Source organism: Gallus gallus, chromosome Z (assembly GCF_016699485.2).
Source record: "Gallus gallus isolate bGalGal1 chromosome Z, bGalGal1.mat.broiler.GRCg7b, whole genome shotgun sequence".
NCBI lineage: Eukaryota > Metazoa > Chordata > Aves > Galliformes > Phasianidae > Gallus > Gallus gallus.
Window position 1 is genome coordinate 36,490,921 of NC_052572.1, and position 17,958 is coordinate 36,508,878.

Consider the following 17,958-nt stretch of genomic DNA (forward strand, 5'->3'; position numbering starts at 1 on the left):
ATGGTATTCTGGGGTGTATTGAAGAGAGAGTGTCCAGCAGGTCAAGGGAGGTGATCCTCCCCCTCTACTTTGCCCTGGTCAGGCCACATCTGGAATACTGAGTCCAGTGCTGGGTTCCCTACTTCAAGAAAGACAGGGAACTTCAAGAGAGAGCCTATCAGAGGACTAAAAGGTGATTAGAGGCCCAGAGCATGTTCTTTTTGAAGAAAGGCTGAGAGACATGAGTCTGTTTAGCTTGGAGGAGAAAATACTGATGGGGATCTTGCCAATGGATATAAGTGATCTAAAGGGTAGATATCAAGTGGATGGGGCTCTTTTTGGTGGTACCTAGGGACAGAACAAGAGACAACAGGCACAAACAAACTGGAACACAGGAAGTTCCATATCATCATGAGAAATAAATTCTTTTCTGTGAGGGTGACAGAGCACTGGAACATGCTGCTCAGAGAAGTCATGCAGTTTCGTTCATTAAAGATATTCAAAAACTACCTGGTTGCTTTCCTGTGCAATCTGCTCTAGAGAACCTGTCTTAACAAGGGAATTGAACTAAATGAACTCCAGAAGTCTCTTCCAACCCCTAAAATTCTGTAATTATATGATTCTGTGTGATTCTGTCACAACCAGAAGGTTGTGATCAATGATTCTATGCTCAGCTGGAGGCTGCAGGCAAATGGTATCCCTCAGGGCTTGAGGAAGGTGCTCCTTAACATCTTTATCAATGACATAGAAAGTGGGATCAAGTGCACCCTCAGCAAGTTTGCACGTGATTCTCAGCTGACTGATACAGTTAATGAGACAGAAGGAAGAGACACTGTCTGAAGAGACCTGGACAGGCTTGAGAAGGGGTTCTGTGTCAACTCAATGAGGTTCCACAAGTCCAAGTGCAAAATGTTGCACTTGTTTTGGAGCACTTCCCAGTATGGATGATGAATTGATTGACAGCAGTCCTGCAGAGAAGAACTTTGGAGTCCTGATGGAAAAAAGCTGGACATGAGCCAACAGTGTGCTCTTGTAGCCCAAGAGGCCAACTGTATCCTGGGCTGCGTCAAAAGAAAGGTGGCCAGTAGGATGAAGAAGCTCTGACTTCTTAAAATATCTTATTTTTAAGATTCAGATAGTGATTTCTTTCCCCGTGATTGCCTCCAAATCATTCCCAGAAGATACAGCATTTAGTTCCCATTCTGATGAACAGGTGAGAATAGCAACAGTGGTCTTGTTACTGCTCCTTTTCTGTTGTTTCACATTACAATTCGTAGAAGAAGTGAACTGAGCTAAGGTCTGGAATTATATATTTTTTACTTTATGTATGAGTTTACATCACTTCCCATATTCAGGTGCAATTTCGCAATACCACTTGACACATATTAAGATGCTGCCTATAAGTAAAGTTATCCAGGCTAAATAGATTTATTTTTATGATCTAAAAACAGTATTCAGAATGATTATAATGTTTACTGAAAATCATTAATTCTTCATATGTCATCTTTAGATATTATTTTTAGTAGAAGAAGCTTCAGAGTCAAACTAAATTATGCTAGTAGAATACATTTTGTGCTTCTGTATTTCAAAGTGTTTTAATTACGAGATAATTTATCTCAGTAGTTCACCAGCTTTCACTAAAGAAAGATAAATATGTTACATTCTTATTGTCAGTATCTGAACTTAATGAATTTGTAACATGGAATGATTCCTTGTCTTACTTTCAATCCTCTTCTGAAATCTTGCTCTTTCCTACTCCTTCTTGCTAGCTATGGACTCACTTGAAGTTTAGTTTCTGCACTGTTCTCTCTGTTGCTATAGTCTGTAGCTGCATTGATCATAATGTATCCCATAGGTATGAATTTATTAAATATTTTCAATAACTGCAGAAGGATGTCTTAGCAATTTTTACTAACTTTAATAATTGCAGACTTGAAGTTAATGTTAACTCATGAAAACAAACAAACAAACAAACAAACAAAAAACACGACAATTTTATTACTACTGTCTGTATTTGCCTTTCCACTCCCTTCTCACCTGTTTGTATGACTCCCACAGGAGAGCTGCTGCAAAGCTTACTGGGATATTTGAATCCTATTAAAGTAAACATCTAGGTGTGGGAGTACTTACCCATTTGTTCTGTTTATAAAACTTGCTTCAAGATCCTTTAACTCACCCTTTAATTTTATATTTGCCTAAAAACAAAATGAAACAAAACCTTATGTAACTTGATCTTTCTCCAGCAGAGGTCAGAACAGCATAAAATATTGCTCTACATCCATGTGAGCTTAGGAAAAGGTCAATCAGTACCCTTTGTACCTGTAGAGGCTGACAGAAATAAGCATACTGGTGGAGTTTCAGGTCAACTGTGAATTTGTGGGAAGGCCAGAAATTTACTGATGAAATATTTGGACTAAATATGCTAATAGCATAATCTTTTCTGTACTGGAGTTTATTTGAAAGGAACTGAAATAAATAATTTAATTGGCAATCTGAAATACGTCATGGGAAACTGGAAAAAAAATCCAATATTTGTGGATATTTCAGATATAACAACTGGTTGTATTATTACTTGTGAATAATTTTATCAATTTCTGGTTTTAAAAACACACTGTGTAATCATATACTCTTAACCTGTAGGTAGTTTGCAGGCCAAAATATCACAACAAAGTGAGATCACAGGAAGATATATAACAGAAGAGAAAGCCATAGCATTTATAAACTGTAAAAGAATGCAGTGGAGGAAAGGGTGATTCAGCCTCACACAAACTGTCCATGAAGGCAAGTCAAAAACAGGCTGAGAAATCCGTTGCAGGAGATTACAGGTATCTACTCTTTTTCTATATCATGAGTGAATGGAAGCCAGGAATATATTTCTGTTCTCCAGTATCCTTCCCTCTTCAAACACAAAATGTGAGAGGAAAGGTCCTACTTCCAGTACCTTGCAAGGCAAAGTGCAGCCAGGTTCCATGCAGAGTAGTGGCATATCTAATACCTACTTTGTATTTTGCTTAACCTCAAAAAATACATACACACTGACAAATAATATTCCCCATACACAACGTCTATCTTTGCACTAGGAAATGATCCAATGTCTGGAGCGCCCCATGTATGAAGAAGGCTTAAGAGTTGGGGTTGTTAAGCTTGAAGGAGAGAAGGCTCCAAATAAACCTTTCTGTCACCTTTCAATATATAAAAGTGGCTTATAAGAAAAATCAAAAATGACTTTTTACTAGGATATGTAAAATGGCAAGAGGCAAAAATTCTGAACTCCAAGAGATTAAAATTAGAATGGATATAAGGAAGAAATTCTTTGCCATGATAGGTGCAGGCTGCCCAAAGAAGTGGCAGATGCCCCATTCCTGGAGGCATTCAAGGCCAGGTAGGATGGGGCTCTGGGCAACATGATGTAGTGGTCGTGGCAGATGGATTGAACTAGATCATGTACGTCACACCTTTTGGCTTGCCTGGGCTGCCCTTACTTAGTGAATAGAAATATGTACTGCTCTGCGTATACATAGGCCACTCCAGAAGTAATGACTGCTATCTATTCCCATGGAAACGGCAATAGTTACATAGAGCACAATAAAACGATTTGATAGAGCAAATTCTCGGGTACAAAACACTATTTTTCAACATAGTTACTACCACTAGCTTTGTATTTTCACCAGTGGTAAACAAGAGCATGCATGCCACACTCATAACAATCTTACCCACTAGCATCACTGCTGAAACACACCACCCATCACCTCATTGTACTTGTGCTCACTGCTTGGTCTCAATAACAATTAAGAAAGCATCAGTGGATGTCAATGGGTGCAACTTTTTCCACATGGAACAATTCAATGTCACACCTTTGCTTCATACGCACTTCCATGTGAGATGTCATTTTGTCAGAGTACCCCTCTGCTGCTATTTGTTACGCAACAACAAAATGTAACAAAGTACTGGTGGGAAGGTTCAACCTCTACTGCCATGCCACCATCATCCAACCCTGATATTATGGTCAGCACAATAAAATAGATGGAATCACTACAAAAGCAGCCCTCTCAGAGTGTACAATATCATTATTATACAAGTAACAAAACATTTAATTTTCAATATTTTTTTAAAAATATTAAACAAAAAAAAAAAAAAGGGATTGAAATGAAAACATAAAATTAGTGGGATATTTGACCTTGCTTTTTTGAAACTGACAAACAAATCTTGATATCAGTGATTGCAGTTCTTAGTGAGGTCTCAAGGTGTTCATCAGGGACTTCTGATGAAATTTTACTCTTCCTGCATTTCATCCTTGACAATAATTATTCAAAATGTGTGTACTGCCAAGAAGTGATGACAAGAATAAGGTGTGATTGTGAAGCTAAGCATATTTTTCTCTGAAAAGATAGGGATTATGAAAGTCCAGTAAAGAGACATGAACAGATTTTTAAGTTGAATATCTGAGCTATACATTCCATTTGAAAATTTTCAGGTCATGTGTTTATATCAACTGAAAATAGTCTCACAAATGTAAACTGATCTTTTTTTTTTTTTTTTTTTTTTTTTTTTCAATCTTGAAATCCTAAGCTGAGGGGTGTAATTGACAAACCCAAGGGACAGGATGCTACCCAGAGGGACCTAGACAAGCTTGAGTAGTGAGCTCAGGAGAATGTCATGAGGTTTAACAAACCCAAGTACAAGGTCTTGCACCTGGCTCAGGGCAGCCCCCACTGCCACTACAAGCTGGGTGATGAAAGGATTGAGCACAGCCCTGCTGAAAAGGACTTGTGGATACTGCTGGATGGCAGATAGGCATGAGCCTGCAATGTGCCAAGAGCCCAGAAAGCCAACCACATCCTGTGCTGCATCCAAAGCAGTGCAGTTGGCAGGGCTGGAGGTGATCCTGCCCATCTGCTCTGCATTGGTGAGGCCATGTATGTCCAGATGTAGAGTCCTCAGTACAGAAGAGACATGAACCTGTTGGAGCGCGTCCAGAGGAGGACCACAAAAATGATCCAAAGGATGGAACAGGCTGAGAGAAGCTGGGGCTGTTCAGCCTGGGGAAGAGAAGGTTTCCAGGCGACCTGATAGCAGCCTTTCAATATCTAAAGGGGGGCTATAAGAAAGAACTGGACAGACTCTCACACAGGCTGCATTGCCTGATCTAGACAATCTTTACAGTCCCTTCTCACTCAAAGATTTCTGTGATTTTGTGATTCTCTAAAAGACAAATAACACCTTAATTCCAGCTACCACAGCACAATGTGGAATAAGTTCTTTCTGGTCTTCTAAGAATCACAGAAAACTGAAATAGTGTGGGAATCCAGCAACCCAAAAGCAGGGAAGTAAAGTAAAGCCAACTCCAGGGAAATATGAGTTAAAGAAAGAGCACTGTCAGAATAACTTTCTTCACTGTGTCCATTGCTGCAAATATATATTTTTTATTTATGTGGGGCTATTTCTCTGTGGTGTTTTACCATGTGCTAAAGAAATATAGTAGAATCCTCCATTTTACGTGTCAAGTGATGGCACTGTCCCTACACATGAGGTGAACTTTACTTATACTCCAACCAGACTGCAGAAGACTCTTCTGTGTGAAACTGTCATTGTAGTCTGGTTTCTCTTTTTGGGTTCACATGTAAATGAACATATGACCATTCAAAGTGATTCAGTTGAGATGTCTCTGCAGCACAGCCAAGGCTCAAGGCCAGGTTGGATGGGGCGCTGGGCAGGCTGGTCTAGTATTAAATGATGAGATTGGTGGCAGGGGAGTTGGAGATTCATGATCGTTGAGGTCCCTTCCAAACCGGGCCATTCTGTGATCTGTGATTCTGTGATTCTTTGATACTTCTCCTATATCACACCTAGAGGAGAGATACAAGTTAGGGATCTGTATTCACAAAGATGGAAATTTAACTTCTACTTTAACTGATTGTAGGAAGAATCTCAGAATAAAAAAAATATCTTTCTTGCTGCCTTCTCGGAAGTTATCTGAAGTTTCTGTGACACCATCTTTCCACTAGGAAGTTACTCTGGTATGTGTAGATCACATACCAGACAGAGACATGATTGATATGAGTGACAAATGCCATGTCACCTAGTTGTCTCGATGCCTGAATTACCTTGGAAGTAACAAAGTCAGATCAAGGCTTAAATCACACCACTTTTGAGCATGTGATTGTTATAGAGCATGACTTAGACTGTCTGAGTGGTCAGGCCAGTACTTGTCTTAGGGTCCAGAGCAAATAGACTTTGTTGTGTGATACTCCAGGTCCAAATATGTAGTACCAGATTCTTCCCAGTGTTTTCTTCTCTGCAAGAAATGCTATATAGAACTTTGCTCAGTAGATGGCACTTTTTCCATTTCTCCAGCTCTTCTCTTGTAATAGAACTGTCCTTATATCAAAGAGTGAGACAGGATGACTCCAGATCCCAGTGGCTATAGGGCCTTCTCCCTGTAACTATGGGAAGCTGATCCCAAGTCTGTGCCAGTTGCAATACTGCTCCTGACCATTCTGTAATTGTTGGCTAGGTGCTTGATTTTTATTAATTTTTCATTTCTAGATTTTTTCAATGTTCTTATGCCTGTTTGCATACTGAGATCTCAGGGTAACTTCTGAAGGTGTCCACAGGCAGAATAGTACCTTCCAATTAGGAGCAGCAGCTCTGAGTATGATATTTTGCCAGTCTTCTGGGATTTCACAGGTGTGCTTGTGGAAAGATTAGAGTGAAGAGTAAATGAAATAAATATATCATTCACTTTTTAAACTCAATTTTACACATAATTTCTATGATATTGTGGCATAAAAATCGTTCAAGAGGAGGCTCAGAGGAGATCTGATTATACTCTACAACTTCCTGAAGGGAGGTTGTGATGAGGACGGGTTTGGCCTCTTCTCTCAGGAAACGAACAGGACCCAAGGAAATGGCCACAAGTTGCACCAGGGGAGATTTAGATTAGACATAAGGAAAAACTTTTTCTCTCAGAGAGTAGTCAGGCACTGGAATGGCCTGCCCAGGGAGGTGGTGGAGTTGCCGTCCCTGGCAGTGTTCAAGAGGCGTCTGGATGAGGATTTACAAGATATGGCTTAGTAGCTTGTGGTAGTAAGGGTAATGGGAGGATGGTTGGACTAGATGATCTTGTAGGTCCTTTCCAACCTTGTGATTCTATGGTTCTATGATTCTAGGATTTTCTGTCAGGGAAATAAGTAAATTAAAGAAAAAATCCTGTATTAAAAAAAAAAAAAAAAAAAAAAAAAGAAGATCATTCATGGCTCTAGAATAACTATATCATTGTTCAATCATATGTTTCTTATTTCTCTGACAGGTGAGGCAAGTTAAAGCAAAATTTTGCCATCACCTCCTTCAGGCTATGAACATTTCCCTTATATAAATCCTTCTGCGGATATCCTTTTGACAGATGATTTTTCTTCATATATATATACATATATATTTGTTGAGGAAGTGTTTACCTTGCATTATAGCAATGGAAATGTACATTTACTGTGAAAACAAGATCCGTGACAAATGTCATAACAATAGAGACAGATTTCATAGGTAAGCAATTGATCAGTGCTTTCTTGAAATCCTCAGTAACATCTACATCAAAGATTCAGTTAAATGGCATCCTACTGATAAGTATGGTATCTGTGAATGACTGCTTTCCTATGCAACTGTTTATTAAATATTAACCAAAAGGAAGAAAATACAAGATTCTGAAAAACAATTTAAATGTCAATAAATTAATTTCTCTAACCAGGCTGCAGAGGTACTCAAATACTTCGTTCTCCTTTGCTTAGTAGAGAACATTGCTGTAAATATTACAGAAGTTTAAGAGTCATACTCTGTCTTTTCTGCATTATATACTTGCATTTCTCTTAAATCTAGTCTTAACTATAAATTATCTGCCCATTATGCTGAGTTTGTTCTTAGCAATTTTTGTCCTGAATTTTAAATTACTGTGTATGTAGGTCTCTAGCATTGTGGTACATATATTCCTTAAGTAAATATATAAAGAAGAGCTATAGAATTTAGGAACTGGGCGTAATATTCTGAATTCATTTATTTCCCAGTATTTTACACAACTTGGGTTATTTTTTTCTACCTCTTTAAAAAGTTCAGTATATTTTTCTGCTTCAAATCCATTGCCTTTCATGTCTTTTCTGCTAGCATATATTTTCCTTTTCAGAGGGATTCTTAATTTATTTTATATCATTACTCCTTTTTTTCTCCCCCAAATTTACCTCTTAAGCCCATAAATATTTTGGGAAATATAATCTTTTCCACCTTATTCACCCACAAAATCCCTTTCTTTGATTACTATGAACAAGATTTGACCTTGACGTGTATTTGCTAGGTAGTTGTAATCTATGTGCAAACATACACTGACATACACACTTGCAGATTTGTGCATCAGTACTTCAGAGAAGCAAGCTTTCTCATAGAGAGCACAATGACTAAAAAGTAAACAGATATTTTCTGTTTAATCATGTAATGTCTTATTTATACAATAAGAATTTTAGTTTTAAATATTTAACTTGTTTCTGGATTCTCTCAACTGGTGTGCTCTTTTTTCTGTCCTCACATTTGTTATACATTTCCCTGGCTGAATGTCATTATTAAAACTCTCACCTTCAAAATAATTTATTCTATGCAGCATTCAAGAGAAAGATTATTACTGAAGTTGTCCATTTGATTTGCTTAAAAATTGAAGAGCTAAAATGCACCTTACAGATAAAACATACTTTTGGAAGTCAAAGCTGTAATGTCTTGCAAACAATCCAGAGGCAGTAAAGTAACAGACCACAAGGAATAACTCATTCTTCTGTTCAGAGCATAGTGATGCTCACAGAAGATGTTTACCTGAATTATATGGATATCTGGAGCTGCCAAAAGTCATGCTAGTGATAGATGACACCGACAGAAATCTTTAGTTTAAAAAGTCCCAACATGGATAGCACTGAAATTTTTATTAAGACAATAGAGTGTTTAGGGTGCTGTCCACCAGTCATGTGGCTGGAGTAGAATACTCAGTTTAAGCAATCAAAAATGCTAGATTTGATGGTTATAGAATGTTTCAGTCTGATAGGAAACATTCATTTGAAACAATATGCAGCTAGCTGCTCCCATACTGATTTTCATATGTCATGTGAATCCTTTCTTTCCGCTTGTGATGGTGACATAAAATCACTTGAGAATCTGAGTCAAACTGACTCAGTCTGTTTGCCTCCTGGGTAGATGACTGAGAGACAGAGTAGGTACAGAAGAGTGTACTGAATCTGTTATGACCGTGACTTGGATGGGTATAGTTGGTGTGAGGGACAAGGCACTTGTAAGGTGGATGTATTTTTATCTTTTTCTGTCCAGCATGTCAAGGTTTTTAATTTTCCTAATATCCTGTTATGAGATAAAATTCTGTTGTGCTCTATACATGTAACTGTACTCCATAACATAATGACTTACACACAAGCTCATTTTTTGGATTAATACTTTAATATAGGGATTTTTTTCTTTTTTCTTTTTTTTTTTTTTTTTTTTTTTTTTGTAAGCAAAATATTTATGTGGAAGAAGGAAACAAAGTAAGATAGGTACTAAAAATGTCAATAAATACACCTCTTAAAAAGATATAATTTGACAAAATAAGGTTAAGAAATTGACCTCAGTGAATCTATGTGCACAAGTGAATAAAACTTACCATGAATAAACCAATAGAAGTTAACAATTCAGACTATACAAACATAAAGGTGGATAAAGCTGACAGATCATGTACTAAAGGTTTTGCAAGATCTCCTTCTTTAGTGATGGTTTGTATGTGACTATAGTAAAGAAAGCAATAACAAGTGATTCCTGAGACAGACTTATACTCTGACATGATCTATTTTGTAACAGTGATTAGAGTAATGTATGGGCATTTTGCCTTTTGTTAAAAGTAATTAAGACTTCTCCGAAGAGGAATACAATGACACAGTGCAAGCTGAGGGAACATATTGTGAGCATAACGCACACCCTAAGGACACCTTACTTTGTTGATCATAAGGTTTAGGTTTCTAAGCTACTTCCTTCAGGAGATTAACCTCTCTTTATTGTTAATGTCACCAGTTGTTTGCTTATGATTGTTTGCTGAGGTCTAGAGAAAAACATAAGATACCCTAACCTCCCCATCTGTATATCAGCAGAATGCAAGATATAAATACTGTATGTTACACTCTGAAGTTTCTTTATGTCTATAGAGAGGGCTGGTTGTTTTGCTCATTTTTATAATACCACAACAAATATCCCACAGAAATAACTCTAGTACTGCATTTCTCAATCTTATTAAAGTTATTTCTCATGGCATTCAATATGGAAAGCTAATCTCACAGTAAACTTCTTTACAGTGATGTTAACAGAGAAAGTAGTCATACTGCATGGAAGAATAAGTGCATCAAGAAAAGGAGGTTGAAGTAGGAGAAATCTAACCGCTTTTCCCTTTGCACATTTGGTGAGAGACTAATGAAGAAGTTACATGTGTTTTTTTGAAAAGATGGTATGTGAGTGTGCTGTCAGTGCTTCTCTTTACCTTCTTACTGCTGTTTGGACTTTAATGGCTCTCCTGATTTGTTGTCATCTGAGAACGGGCAGCAGAAGCTGACACGTAGAAGGGATTTTGCACCCAAAATTTCTTTGTTGTTCTGTTCTTTAACTTGGTCTTGTGAAACATTTTCTCTCTTCCTACTCTTTTTTTTTTTTTTTTTTTTTTTTTTAATGTGCATACCTACAAACACAACATTAGCAGTGAGTGACTGTGTCTTCTTCCTCTTTCAAGCTGAATCCCAACACAAAAACACAAAATGTTTATTGGTCAGGACATTCAGAAATAAGCACTTCACTTTATTTTAGACAATTTTGACTTAATACATAGAAAGAAGTATTTACCCTTGAAATTCCCCATATAGAGAAAACAATAGGTAAAGAATGTTGAATAATAACAAGTATATTAATACTGAGTAATTTGTTTTCAGTGTTTACTCATCGTTACCCTGTAGTGAAGAAATCTCTGTAGACAGATTCTGATTTTCTTATGTTCCTTCAATATCCAAATGCACAAATTGGCAATTTTTCCTTGTAGTTAAGCCTTGACCAGGGTGCTAAATGAAAGCCCAAAAATTGTGCAAAAAAAAAAAAAAAAAAAAAAAAAAAAGTGCTCTCTTGACTACTAGTGAAGATTTATGTGAGACAACTTGTGTTAGTTTTCTTCTCTGATGATTTCTTGGGACAGTGGAGTTCATAAGATCTTATGGGTTTTAAAAAGCATTGACACAGCGGGTAAGCAGTGTTGATGATTCTTTGTGTTACAAACTTCTCTCTACTAAGCATGCATTTTAGCACGATGAATTGTTTGTTCATAGTCTTTGTCTATCTGTCTATACACCAGATCTAATTATAATCCAAAGACAATATTCACTAACACATTTCTTCTTTCACATTCTCATGAAGACTTTCTTGGTTTTTGAATGGAAGTGGCTGTGGACAACATTGTTCTCACTTGGTTCAATTACCTGCCTGTCAGACATTCTTAATTTCCAATGGCAATAAATCTCTAATCTTGCTCAAATTTTGCCAGTCTCATTCTCACTGTGACCACATGGTGTGCATCTCAGTCCTCAGCGTGGTCACTATGTCTGATAACGAGTTTTATTCAGAGTGTAGCATCTGGAGTCACCAGCAATCTTCTAGGAGCTAATACTTGAAGCCTTGATATTTTGCACTGTTTGGCAGGTATGATAATATGCCATCTAGTTTATCACAGCTAGATTTCAGCTATATGGTTCATGCTATGTTATCAAAATTTCATAATATTCTATGACAGAAGTACTCATGGCTAAGGAATTTTTCTGCAGTGACCATGAGAGTATGGTGCTCTGTTACAGTGGTTTAATTGAAAAGTTAGTCAGAAGCTGTCAAATTGGCAAGGAGCATATTAAGCTTTTTTTAAACGTCAAGCAATACTGCCATTACTTAGTCACAATGTTGTACTCCACATAGAACAATAAGAAATGTGAGGTATATAAAATAATGTATTCAAAAACAAACAACAAAGAACCATCCTTTTCCTGCTGCTCTCCCTTCTTCTCCCTTCCCCCGTGCTTGATTCTTAATACCTCTTATACTAATAATATTTTTCTTGAAAGTGTTTGCTACTTCCATTCTACTCCCATCCAGGACAACCTTCGTGTGTTTTGGTTAATACTTACTTACCAAACACTTTGGCTAACCCAAATCTTTCTTCATTGTCTACTAGCAACATGCAGAAGCAGCTGTGGCCTCTTACTCTATCATGGCCAGTTTATTATACTGTTTATCAATCATCTTTGTTGCTGTCCTTTGACCAAATTTCACAAGTCAGAATTTCAACAGTCGAATCACTCGATACACAATTATGTTTACTGGGTCCTTATACCTTTCCAATTTTTTTTTTCACACAACAGTTGATTTATGCCCTTCCTACAAGACTACACAGCATTTTATTTGACTGAGTCAGTTTATGTTGTGCTTCCAGATCTTTAGCTTTTGTTTCCAGAGCAGTATATTTGTCAAGCCACTGTTTTTCTCTCAGCATAGCAGGGGTTATAATTCAGCCCTTGAGAAGAGTCTAAAATCTCAGGCAGGCCTCCCACCAAGTTAACAAGGAACTATTATTCCCAAATTTTCGTAGACTCTTCTTTGCTTCTTTATTTTAAACGGAACCTTTCCTAATAAGGATTTTTTTTTAAATATGAGTTTTCAGTAGGATAAATGAAAGGCAATTTTAACACCAAGAAAACTTGGATGAGGAGAACAGAAGAATCAGGCAGTGAAAACACGATCTGACAGTAAACATGGTGGCAGTGGGAGCAGGGTGAGTGGGGGTACTTAATCTGTTTTAAAGCTCGTCACATGAATTCTTGCAGAATTATAGTGAGATCTTATAGAAGCTCAAGGTGACCCTCAGCTTTGCTCTAAGTCTTTCTTGCCCTCCTAATTCTGCTATTGTTCCATTCCTTTCTTCCTATTTTTCTTGCACTTGACTTTTCTGCACTCGTTTTTTGTGTTCCAGACAGAATATCCTACTCTTTTCCCCTCAAATCCTTTTGCTTGCCAAGATCTCACATCTTTCAAATTCCTCCCTAAAACCTCCTTCATCAGGGAATTTTCACTCCTTATCCAAGCCAGATGCCTTTCTTTCTCTAAATATTTTTTTCATATCTTCTCTTGTCTGTCTTAAGACCTGGATATCTGGCAGCCAAGGATTATCAGTAATTTTCTTTCTTGAGACAGCACGAGAATTCCTTATATTTTCATTGTTTTGACTGAAATAGCCTAAGAGTCCTTCAATCTTACGGTTGCCATTCAGTAGTTTTCCTCCTCTTTAAAAGTTACTGCATTGATGTGGACAAAGGTGGGGATGCTTCTGCCATGGCAAGACTTTAAGGACCTCAGATTTCTAGGACTTTTTTTTTCCATACGGTGTAAAATAATAAGAATGGGACAACTTTCCAATAAGTATGCAAAAGTTAATCCCTGGTCAACCTTTCAGGAAAGCTGAAGGAGTGCATTCAATAGTGTTAAAAATTAGAAATTTTAATCTATGAATGAAATCATCCCATTCAATTCAACTGGGATTTTATTGTAGATTTTTTTTTTTCCCTCAGGCATCCACTGATATATTAAAAACATCACTATTTCAATCCAAACAAAAACCATATATTTAGTAATTGCTACTGACTATAAAAGCCAGTTTTCAGGATATTTAAAAGGAAGTGCAGCAAGTTCACTTCTCTTTTTAAACTTTATTCTCTGTGAAATGCTGAGCAGAACATTACTGGCATTATGTGCAGTGTTTGTGTAGAGATCAACCATTGCTTTTCTCATGTTTCATCATAGTAAATTTCAGTGGTGTAATGTGATAGTAATTTAAGCCCAGAAAGAAAAGGTCTCAATAATAACTGTGTAATATTTGCAGAGTTTAAGTCATCATTTATACCTGTCCAGACTGGGTGATCACAATTCACTGTACTCATATGAATATATATAATGCAAAGACAGCAAAGAATGGAATATTTAATTATGCAAGCACAGTTATGAACACTCTCAGTTATTTAAAGACTCACTGGTAAAACAAATTTATACTTTGTGTGTGTGTATGTGCATTCACAGACAGATTGTACTGGTACTAACAGTGCGTACATTACAGAGAGAATCCACTCCTGACCTTGATTCTGCATTAGAAACAAAGTGGTTGTGGAATAAATTGGACTGTATTTCTGAAATTCCAGGTACATTTTTGTCATGCACCATGAACTAATTTTCTCCTGTTGGGTAAACTGGATTTATTGAGGCCTTAGTGTGTCTTTCTCAATCATATTCCAAGTACTTTAGGCAAACACAGATATACTAAATTCTTTAAACTTATCAGGTGCCAAAAGGTGTACCTCTTTACACTGTCATCTCTTTGGAACAATTTCAGTGTATCATTAGATTAATCAAAAGATACACTCGGTTCTGATGAAAATGTTGGGTGTTTCACCTCAGTTGAATGGCAGTCTTTGTTTTTGTCTGCTCTCTCTCTCTCTCTCACACACACGCAAATGTGCAATATACGCATTGACACACTTCTCTGACACAGGATTTTTTGCAAAAAGGACCAATTAAAGTCATTACTGGATGTTACATTTTGATCACATTGGATTATATAGGTTGATGAAACTAGAATATCTTCAATAAATAAATGAAACATTGACCAACAATAAATGAAACAGATTTTGAATATTGCTGAAGACAGTATTAAAATTCTCTGAGAATTATAAAATATAAAACAAACATGCATACAAGGGTAAAGTTGATACTATTTGCATACGCTTGTATTTATTTTATCTTTTTTTCTCTACTTGGGTTGCAATTCAAAGTCATTCTTTACTTGTGCTTGTAATAGCAGCTAGCATAGCCCAGTAGGACTGGATTTACAGTTGTATGCTGCCAAAGAACCGTTCTGGGATGTGAGAACCAAAGTCATGCATACTTAAAAATTTAAAATTTTTGGTGTGCTTTGTTCTTACGAGTAGGCAGAGCTTATGCATAGTAAGTAAGGCTTTATTTCAAACTAACAAATTGACTGTTGAGATGAATTGGAACTTTATGAAGCTTAGACAAAATATGATTCTATTAGCAGTGGGCTACACAAATCCTGCAGTTGATGCCTGCATAGTTCTTCTGTTCTCTGATGATGGCCAGCAGCTGCCACAGAACGATGATGGCTGAGCTAGCAGAGAATTATGAGATACCAGAGCCACACAGATAACCTTATGTGGTTACAATCAGATTGGAAAACATATCTCTGCAGGGGGCCTTTGTGAGAATATACATATAAACAAACAGAAAAAGAGTCTAGGTAGAAGAATGAAGGAAAATAAATGGACTAGAGGAGGTAAGAGGCAGGAAAACTTTGAAGTTATGTACAGATATAAGAGTATAGGGAAAATGAAGCAGATATGAATCACAAAGGAAACTCTCATCTTCCCTTCTCTCATTATTTCCCATTTCTCATCTGTTAAGAATTTGTGATGTATTTATCACTACAAAGCAAAATGCTGTCTTTTAGCAAAAGGGTCAGTGTTCATATCTTTCCATTTATGACACTCAAAGAATTAGGGAGTTTAGTCTCTGTAAAGCCAAGATGATGTACTTCCAATGACCTCAACATACCACTGAGACAGTAGTGCATCTTTAAGGATATAAAGTATGTCCTACGTAATGCTCAGTAGTAAGCCAGTGCCATATAAAAAACTAAAGAAAAAGTCGGTTTAACTTTTGAAGTTGGATTTTATTGTTCTTTAAGAGTATCCAGATTACATTTGTGTAGTACTCAATATGATGAAAAATGCAGCAGTTGTAGAAAGTTATCTAGAAGAAGTCTATTATTTTTGAAAGACACAAAGTAGTATCTACCTGCTAGTTACTCATAAGTGCTTTTGTTAAGGCCACAAAGAAAAGACAGCTTGCCATCTAACATTTAGAAGACCACATAAATTCAAACAGTACCTGCAAGATATAAAGAACAAGGAACATTTCCATAACACTATGGAAAGCTATCACTGAAAATAAAAATAATTCTTCACACAAATTTCGAAGGAGTTAGTCATTTTCCAAACATTAAATTTTCCCTTTCTCAGTTAATTAGATTAAATTTTCTACTTTATATTGTTAATGTAAGCAGGTTTTTCTTTTGCAATCAGAAAGCAAAAAGGTTACTGAACAATTCAGGACATAAAGCATTTCAGAATTCAAATAGCTTTTTTCGGATTCATTTGAAGAAGCTAAATTCTGCACATCAAGCATAATTATGAGTTCTTCTGTGGGATTTTGATTGTGACAGTCTTAACTTCAGTGTATTCTTGAAGGCCATATTCTCCCCTGGACAAAAGAAAACCAAGAGCAATATAGAGGTTAATGGATTAATACTTTTTATACAAATTATGTCCTTGATGATATTTTTAGTGGTTTGTTCAATTGGGCAGACGTGTTACAGGGTTACTAGACATATTTGTAAGACATCTGTGCAGTTAGACTGCTTTTGGATGCCTTTTGAAAAGCTGATAATTGTTTCCTGGGAAAAGTGGGAAAGAGAGTGGTTTCATTTCTGTGCAAAGAATGACATTCAATCAGTGTAGTGCATTTCTAAACTGAGTTTCTGTGCAACAAATCAGGCATCTGTTAGGTCTTTGCAGGCATACTCAACAAGTCTTTTGCCAAAGCCTTCCTCTGCTGTCAAGAGTGTTTTCCAGAGTCTAAGAAATAGAAACTTCATCTCAAGTAAATTGGAGCAATAATTAATCATCTGTGAAATCTCCCAGATAGTGAAAAATACTTAATCTTAGTGTGATGTTCTTAACGTGATTCCACCTTTAAGTTCTACATGACAAGATGAAGCTTACTCACGTGTCTAGCTGGTTGGCATTTGATGCAGAAAAGGCATTTAGACATAACTTGACTGTATTTTAGAACAAAAAGTTGCTGTGACGCAACATTATTCAGTTACCAGAAAAATCTTTCTAGATACATACATATGCAAAACAGAAATCTGTACTCGGGACTCTGCTGTGGGAAAGTGAATCCCATTTTTTTTTTTTTACTGTTTTGATGATGTATTTTGTTAATACATGACCTTTAGTAGTTTACTTCATAATGGTGTTAAAATTCCAAGAACTATGTAGGGATTTTTATTCTGGGATTCCAGGAAACTGATGGTTGACACACCAACCTCATTCAGTGCAATTTTTTCATACATATTTATGCCACTCCTATAACTGATTCCCTTCCCACCTGCTTACATAGCTATTATTATTATTATTATTTTAAGTTTCCATGGCAGGCATTTATCTGGTGTTTATTCCTTCCTTCAGTACTCCTTGCTCTTCAGTAGAAATATTTTCTTATTACTAGTACTAGTTGAGATTATGGACCAAGCATTAGGAAAAACTTCATTTGCACAAAAGCAGAACTCCTTAGAAAGGCACAGTGGTGCATCTCTGTGTTAACATATTTATTTCCTGTCTTTTTTTTTTCCCCCAGAAAATAAATCTTCAAAATAATTCTACAAATTAAATATAATTCAGAAGTGAAGATTTCCCAATTTTTGGCAATCAAGTACAAAACAGTCTGTGTTAGTAATGGTCTAGATGTGGTGGTTATTTTTTTTTGTTGTTGTTTTGTTTTGCTTTTGTTTTTTACTTTGTTTGTTTTCATTTTGACCTTTCCTGATGCTCTCAGCATTGATGCAAATCTGTTCCCTTTGAAGTCATTGGGACATAATTTGCTATCAAGTGCATATTGAATTCAATAATAAGGAAGCATGAAAACCCTAGCTTTTATCTCTTCTAAATAATAATAAAAAATCTGATGTGTTTCTCTTGCATTTCATGGCAAAAGGTTGCTGTGATTTATGTTCCAAAAAGCCCAAAAGCAAAATTCTATAATGTACCA

At 36.5% G+C, this 17,958-nt stretch overlaps 1 protein-coding gene across 3 annotated transcripts in view; it reads right to left on the reverse strand.

The window, feature by feature from the left end:
- Window positions 1-15,778: 15,778 nt before the first annotated feature.
- The window catches only part of ALDH1A1 (aldehyde dehydrogenase 1 family member A1), a 51,736-nt gene continuing 49,556 nt past the window's right edge, over window positions 15,779-17,958 (reverse strand). For all 3 annotated transcript variants that reach the window (NM_204577.5, XM_040655342.2, XM_046905194.1), the window contains one exon: window positions 15,779-16,389. In NM_204577.5, the coding sequence (NP_989908.2) occupies window positions 16,317-16,389 (73 nt within the window). In that variant the 3' untranslated portion in view covers window positions 15,779-16,316. The remainder of the gene's footprint in view (window positions 16,390-17,958) is intronic.